The sequence below is a fragment of the Jaculus jaculus genome, chromosome X (assembly GCF_020740685.1).
Source record: "Jaculus jaculus isolate mJacJac1 chromosome X, mJacJac1.mat.Y.cur, whole genome shotgun sequence".
In the NCBI taxonomy this organism is placed as follows: domain Eukaryota; kingdom Metazoa; phylum Chordata; class Mammalia; order Rodentia; family Dipodidae; genus Jaculus; species Jaculus jaculus.
Genome location: NC_059125.1, coordinates 31619388 through 31627790, shown reverse-complemented (window position 1 = coordinate 31627790; position 8403 = coordinate 31619388). Strand labels below are relative to the sequence as shown.

The following is an 8403-nucleotide window of genomic DNA, read 5'->3' as shown; positions in this document are numbered from 1 at the left end:
ACATGGTACCCATGTATATTCTGGTGCATAATCTTTTTTTTAAATTTTTTAATTTTTTTTTTATTTTTTGGTTTTTCGAGGTAGGGTCTCACTCTGGTCCAGGCTGATCTGGAATTAACTATGTAGTCTCAGAGTGGCCTCGAACTCTCGGCGATACTCCTACCTCTGCCTCCCAAGTGCTGGGATTAAAGGTGTGTGCCACCACACCCGGCTTTTCTGGTGCATAATCCTAAAGCTTAATCTCTGAATTTTTACACAGAGGAATGATCAGAGATAGGAGAACCAAACTTGTTTCTTTTTTTAACATTTAATTTTTATTTATTTATTTGAGAGAGAGATAAAATAGGCAGGTAGAGATAGAGAATGGGCATGCCAGGGCCTCCAGCCACTGCAAATGAACTCCAGACTTGTGCGCCCCCTTGTGCTTCTGGCTAACGTGGGTCCTGGGGAATAGAACCTGTATCCTTTGGCTTGCAGGCAAATGCCTTAACGGCTAAGCCATCCCTCCAGCCCAAACTTCAGTTTCAAAACCATGAATACTGGCAACACATATCAACCTTAAAAGGCACTGGCAATGAGCACAAGTCACAGCAGTAACTGATAGCACTTTCCTAGTCTAAGTCCATGGTGATGCATTTAGAGTTTTTGACCATCTTTTCTCACTCTGGCATCCAAGAATATCTAAAGTTCTGCAGATATATTCCCAAAGATCTCTAATAATTTTTCCCTTTAAAACTGGTCCAGGACTGGGAAATAGCTCAGTGGATTAAGTGCTTGCCACATAATCATGTCTCATGAACACCTGAGTTCAAATCCCCAGAATCCATGTAAAATGACAGATGCTATGGCAGTCATCTATAATTCCAGTGTGCCCTTGGCAAGAAAGTAGGCAGAGACAGGAGAATCTCCTGGAAGCTTGTGGGCCAGTGAACCTGGTAAATGCAGGGAACATCAGGGAGAGATCCTGCCTCAAATAAGGTGGAAGGTGAGGAGTGACATCCAAAGTTGTCTTTGATCTCCACATGAGCACTGTGACCCATTCATGCCCACACTCACAAATAAACATGCATATATACCCAATCCATGGGAGGGAATACATTCCTGATACTGAAAACCTACAACAGGGGTAGTCATGAGCCCTAGGGGGATAACATCTGCTGCTGTCTGGCTAAATGTATATACTATGCTCATCAAACTGCCCAGTAAGCACTTCTCTTCATGTTCATACCCATACATTAATGCTACTCTCACTTTTGGTTAGAGAACCTTCTCTTTTCAGAGGGAAGTGACCTTGGGATAACTCAGAAGGCATCACAGTGCTGGGAAGAAATGACAGAGGAGTGTTCAGCACTGAAATATCTCTATCACACCTTCCATGGATCAGGGTCCATTGCAGAAGAGGTGGCAGAAAGAATGTAAGGAGCCAAAGGAAGGGTAGGACTCCTTACAACATGCTCCTCCAGACACAAAATGGCCTGGATATCCATGACCTCACAGTATCTGATACTACCTACATAAGACCATCATAATAGCAGGTAAAAGATTGTGACATCAGCCGAGACGGGGCAGGCAGGGGGAGGGGGCTGGTGGTTGCTTGCAGGCGGCAGCCTCGGGTCATGTGACCAGAAGGGCTCCTGACGGACGCCGTCCCTCCTCGGCGCGGCTGAGCGCCCGGCCCGACCCCGGCCATGGGGTGCTGCCAGAGCAGCGAAAACGAGGACTCGGACCAGGACCGGGAGGAGCGGAAGCTGCTGCTGGACCCTAGTAGCCCCCCCACCAAAGCCCTCAATGGAGCTGAGCCCAATTACCACAGCCTGCCTTCTGCACGCACAGATGAGCAGGCCCTGCTCTCCTCCATCCTCGCCAAGACAGCCAGCAACATCATTGATGTGTCAGCTGCAGACTCCCAGGGCATGGAGCAGCATGAATACATGGACAGAGCAAGGCAGTACAGCACCCGCTTGGCTGTGCTGAGCAGCAGCCTAACCCACTGGAAGAAGCTGCCACCGCTGCCATCTCTCACCAGCCAGCCCCACCAAGTGCTGGCCAGCGAGCCAGTCCCCTTCTCTGACTTGCAGCAGGTCTCCAGGATAGCTGCTTATGCCTACAGTGCACTTTCTCAAATCCGTGTGGACGCAAAAGAGGAGCTGGTTGTACAGTTTGGGATCCCGTGAAGAGGGGTCCTTGGAAAGCTCTTCTCTCCTCTTCATCCCGTCTCCACCCCATCTCTTCTGGCTCCCAGTCTCACTGCGGCTTATACAGTACCCTAACCTGCTACTAATCACGGAGAACAATGTGGAGTAGGAGAAGAGCAAGGCGAGAAGCCTGAGCAAGAGAGGACTGAGCAAGGGAGGGTAGAACCGTTCAGGGCTGGCCTTCCAAGCCCTGGCCTGGGTGCAGTGGGGGCCAAGAGGACAGGGCTTGGCAGTCTTCACAGCCTTGATACCACTGTAGGGGTGAACAGTGGGGGACCTAGGGAGATCCCCTTCTCACCTTTTCTCTTGGCCTCCGGTTCACTCCTGTCCCCCTCCCCCTGACTTGGTGCTCATAGGCACCTGAGTAGGGATTGTGACCAGGGTCTAGATGGGCTTGAATTTGAATGAATTGAGTTTGTATATCAAGCACCCTGGGTTTTTACATGTTTGGTCTTTTTGTTTTTGTTTGTCACCCTCGATAAAGGACGTATATTCATTTGTGTGCTGGTTACACCCCCCCCCAAAAAAAAAAAAGATTGTGACATCAAAATAAAAGAGAGACTGATTGAAAGGGGGAGAGTATATGATGGAGTTTCAAAGGAGAAAGTGGGGGAAGGAGGGCATTACCATGGGATATTGCTTATAATCATGGAAGTTGTTAATAAAAAATAAATTAATCATAAAAAATGCATACACATACACAGACATCATACATATGTACACACACACACCACACAAAAACTCAAATATATATATATATATATATAGGCTATTGAGGCATGGTAGAAAGACAGAAAAAACATTAAGGGGACCTGGGAAACAAAGAAGCCCCTTACTTCAAAGTCTGAATGAAGAGTTTATAATAATTCTAGCAAAATTTGCTGTGAAATTTGCCTATATAGAGAAACTATTCCTTTTGTATAAGGATATTTCAAATAAGAGTATTAAAATGGCAATGAACCATGTTTAAGGCCTAAGCATATGTAACCTTCATGTATGACCTACTCCTTTCCCAGATATAAACCTGAAATTTTCTGTGACTCTCACAAAAAAAAGACTACACACATTTATTTACAGTAAAAAAAAAAAATCTTGGGATTGCTCACTGTTTAAAAGTGCTTGCCACTTAAGCATCAAGGCCTATCAAACTGGATACCACTGAGTTCTATATTCCAGAACTCACATCAAAAGCTGGGCATGGGGGCTGGAGAGATGGCTTATCAGTTAAGCACTTGCCTGTGAAGCCTAAGGACCCAGGTTGGAGGCTTGATTCCCTAGTTCAGATGCACAAGGGGGCACAAGCATCTGGAGTTTGTTTGCAGTGGCTGGAGGCCCTGGCATGGCCATTCTCTCCCTCCCTCCCCCTCCCTCCCTCTCTCTCTCTCTCTCTCTCTCTCTCTCTCTGCCTCTTTCTCTCTCTGTCTGTTGTTCTCAAATAAATAAATAAATAAATAAACAAACAAACAAAAAAATTTAAAAATAATAAATAAATAAAAAGCTGGGCATGGGGCTGGAGAGATAGCTTAGTCATTGAGGTGCTTGCTTGTGAAGCCTAAGTACCCATGTTCTACTCTCCAGATTCCACCTTAGCCAGGTGCACAAAGGTGAGAGAAGTGCAAGGTCGCATATGCCCACTAGATGGCACAAACATCTGGAGTTCGATTGTAGTGGCTGAGGCCCTGACACATCAATTCTCTATCTCTCCTTTCTTTATGTGTCTCTCTCCCCCCCACCAAAAAAAAAAAAGCTGTGCATGTGTCAGGTGTGGTAGCACATGCTGTTAATCCCAGCACTCAGGATGCTGAGGTAGGAGGATCACTATGAGTTCAAAGTTAATCTGAGACTTCATAGTGAATTCCAGGTCAGCCTGAGATAGATCCTCAAAAAATTGAAAACCAGGTGGGTGTGGTGGTGCACATCTTTGATACCAGCACTTGGGAGGCCGAGATAAAAGATCACTATGAGTTCAAAGCTACCCTGAGGCTACATAGCAAATTCTAGGTCAGCTTGAGCTAGAGTGAGACCCTACCATGAATAAAGAAAAAAGCTGTACATAGCCAAACAAGTTTACAATGCTAGTTCACTAGGCGTAGGGAGAGATGGAGACTATACAATCAGTGGGGCTTCTTAACCAACAGCTCTTCTGATTGAGGAAAATACTCTGTCTCAAGGAAATACTTGTGTATGAGTTCTAAGACAAGGATACCCAGTGTTCTCTGGCCTCCACACATAGACAGCTGGGGTGCATGCATCTGCACACACATTCAAAGAAAAATCTTTTTGACTTCTGGTTAAGATGGCCGTGTAGAGACCACACCAAAGCAGCCTAGGGGAGAAAAAGCCAAAAAAAAAAAAAAAAAAAAAAAAAAAAAAAAAAAAAAAAAAAAAACAGCAAAATACAATCTTCTCCTAAAAAGTGAGGTGTATAAGAAATTACCAATGAAGCCGCGCGTGGTGGCGCACGCCTTTAATCCCAGCACTCGGGAGGCAGAGGTAGGAGGATAGCCATGAGTTCGAGGCCACCCTGAGACTACATAGTGAATTCCAGGTCAGCCTCAGCCAGAGTGAGACCCTACCTTGAAAAACCAAAAAAAAAAGAAAAAAGAAAAAAAAAAAGAAATTACCAATGGCAGCAGAGAGGTACGAGAGATCCAGAGCATCCAGAGACCACATAGGCAGGCAGAAGAGGTTCCACCAGCTTCATCCCAGAGATGCAGGAATGGTTCAATATGTGCAAATCAATAAATGCAATACATTATATAAATGGACTGAAGGACAAAAATCACATGATCATCTCATTAGATGCAAAAAAAAAAAAAAAAAAAGCATTTGACGAAATCCAACATCCCATCATGATAAAAGTCCTACGGAGACTAGGAATAGAAGGAACATGTCTCAATATAATAAAAGCTATTTATGACAAGCCTACAGCCAACATATTACTAAATGGGGAAAAACTGGAAACTTTTCAACTAAAATCAAGAACAAGACAAGGGTGTCCACTGTCCCCACTTTTATTTAGCCATAGCAATAAGGCAAGAGACACACATAAAAGGGATACAAATTGGAAAGGAAGAGATCAAGTTATCATTATTTGCAGATGACATGATTCTATACATAAAGGACACTAAAGATTCTACTAGCAAACTGTAAGAGCTGATAAACATCTACAGCCATGTAGCAGGATACAAAATAAATACACAGAAATCAGTAGCCTTCATATATGCTAACAACAAACACACAGAGGATAAAATCAGAGAATCACTCCCAATCACAATTGTATCAAAAAAAAATTAAGTACCTTGGAACAAACCTAACCAACGAAGTGAAGGATCTCTACAATGAAAACTTTAAAATAATCAAGCAAGAAATTGCAGAAGACACAAGGAAATGGAAAAACATCCCTTGTTCTTGGATTGGGAGAATCAATATTGTGAAAATGGCAATCTTACCAAAACCAATCCACACATTTAATGCATTACCCATCAAAATTCCAATGGCATTCTTCATGGAAACAGAAAAAACAATCCAATAATTCATTTGGAAGCACATAAAAAATCATGAACCTCTAAAACAATACTGAGCAACAAAAATAAGGCTGGTGGTATCACCATACTTGATTTTAATCTATACTATACAGCAATAGTAACAAAAACAGCATGGTACTGGCACAAAAACAGACATGTAGATCAGTGGAACAGAATAGAGGATCCAGATGTAAGCCCAAGTAGCTATAGCCACCTGATATTTGATAAAAATGCCAAAAATACTCATTGGAGAAAAGACAGCCTCTTCAGCAAATGGTGTTGGGAAATTGGATATATATCTGCAGAAGGATGAAAATAGATTCTTCTCTCTTGCCATGCACAAGAATTAAGTCCAAATGGATTAAAGACCTTCACATCAGACCTGAAACTCTGAAACTGCTAGAGGAAAAAGTAGGGGAAACCCTTCAACATATTGGTCTTGGCAAAGACTTTCTGAATACAACCCCAATTGCTCAGGCAATAAAACCACAGATTAATCACTGGGACCTCATGAAATTACAAAGATTTTGCACTGCAAAGGACACAGTGAAAAAAACAAAGAGGCAACCTACAGAATGTGAAAAAATCTTCGCCAGCTATATGTCTGATAGAGGATTAATATCTAGGATATACAAAGAACTCAAAAAGTTAAATAATAAGGAATCAAACAAGCAAATCAAAATATGGGCTTTGGAGCTAAATAGAGCATTCTCAAAGGAAGAAATATGAATGGCATATAAGCATCTAAAAAAATGTTATACATCACTAGTCCTCAGGGAAATGCAGATTAAAACTACATTGAGATTCCATCTCACTCCTGTCGGATTGGCCACCATCATGAAAACAAATGATCATAAATGTTGGCGGGGATGTGGAAAAAGAGGAACCCTTCTACACTGCTGGTGGGAACGCAATCTGGTCCAGCCATTGTGGAAATCAGTGTGGAGGTTCTTAAAACAGCTAAAGATTGGTCTACCATATGACCCAGCTATAGCACTCCTAGGCATATATCCGAAGGACTCATCTCATTTCCTTAGAAGTACGTGCTCAACCATGTTTATTGCTGCTCAATTTATAATAGCTGGGAAATGGAACCAGCCTAGATGTCCCTCAACAGATGAGTGGATAATGAAGATGTGGCACATTTATACAATGGAGTTCTACTCAGCGGTAAAGAAAAATGAAGTTATGAAATTTGCAGAAAAATGGATGGACCTGGAAAGGATTATACTAAGTGAGGTAACCCAGGCCCAGAAAGCCAAGCGCCACGTGTTCCTCCCTCATATGTGGATCCTAGCTACAGATGACTGGGCTTCTGAGTGAGAATGAAAATACTTAGTAGCAGAGGCCAGTAAGTTAAAAAGGAGACATAAAGGGAAGAGAAAGGAAGGGAGGACGGTACTTAATAGGTTGGTATTGTCTATATGTAAGTACAATGATTGAGATGGGTAGGTAATATGATGGAGAATGGAATTTCAAAGGGGAAAGTATGGGGGGGGGAGGGTATTACCATGGGATTTTTTTTATAATCATGGAAAATGTTAAAAAATTAAATTTAAAAAAAAAGAAGTTATGAAATTTGCAGGAAAATGGATGGATCTGGAAAGGATTATACTAAGTGAAGTAACCCAGGCCCAGAAAGCCAAGTGTTGCATGTTCTCTCTCTTAAATGTGGATCCTAGCTACAGGTGACTAGACTTTTGTGTGAGTAGGAAGAAAACTCAGTAGTAAAGGCCAGTAAGGTAGAAAAGAGATATAAAGGGAAGAGAAAGAAAGGGAGGGGGGATACTCAATAGGATGGTATTGTATATATGTAAGTAGAAGAATAGATTAGTGGGGTGAAAAGGCCCAAAGTGAGGTCAGGAGAAGAGATTGAGTAAAGGAAAGGTGGAGGGAGGGATAATCAAAATCTAAGAGGATATAAATAAATCATAAGGAAACTTACTTTTTTTGGACACTCAGGAGCCATAGATTGTTGCTAGAAAATTTTCAGTGCCAGGGATGGGATACCTTCCAGTGAGTTGTTGGCCAGGGAGGTCCCTGATGCCCCCAAAACATTGTAGGCCATTGCCAGTGCCCTTGGTATCCCGCCAGGGATAGATGGTAAGATCCTATTGCTGAAGACTCCACATACTTGGGCTGCAAGGCCACTGAGAAAGCCTACTGGAACTGAGATGATAACTTCCTCCATGTATACCAGCTGACAGAAAGCTGGAAGAAGCCATTCTGCATGCAGCTCAATGGTAGAGAGAGAAATCACCAGTGAAATTACTCAACAGTGGACACTGAAAGCCTTATATTTGGCCAGCCAGGCCAAATGAGCCAATGGGTGCAATAGTGGCACATCTGTCATGGTGGCAACAACTGCCCTCTAAATGGACTGGAGGCCCGCTCCATGAGCATCTCTGAGCATGTCTGGTAAGGGTTTCATAGATTAGGTTAACAAACTGGGAAGACCTAGCCTAAGTGGGGATGGTGCCATTCCATGGCCTAGGGTTCTGAATTGCATAAAAAGGAGAAAGCTAGCTAAGTAGTAACATTCATGTCTCTCTCTCTCTCACTCTCTCTCTCTCTCTCTCTCTCTCTCTCTCTCTGATTTGGGACTATAGACTGAAGGTGACTGGCTGCTTTATGGTCCTGCTGCCCTGCCTTCTTTGCAGGAATTATGGAATGTTGCCCAC

The 8403-nt window shown here is 43.0% G+C and overlaps 1 protein-coding gene across 1 annotated transcript; it reads left to right on the top strand.

Moving 5' to 3' along the window:
- The first annotated feature begins 1673 nt into the window (after nucleotides 1–1673).
- On the top strand, nucleotides 1674–2691 carry LOC123456682 (ragulator complex protein LAMTOR1-like). The gene has a single exon (XM_045140655.1). The coding sequence runs from the start codon at nucleotides 1689–1691 to the stop codon at nucleotides 2172–2174; it is 486 nt and encodes a 161-aa protein (XP_044996590.1). The 5' UTR covers nucleotides 1674–1688; the 3' UTR covers nucleotides 2175–2691.
- The last annotated feature ends 5712 nt before the right edge of the window (nucleotides 2692–8403 follow it).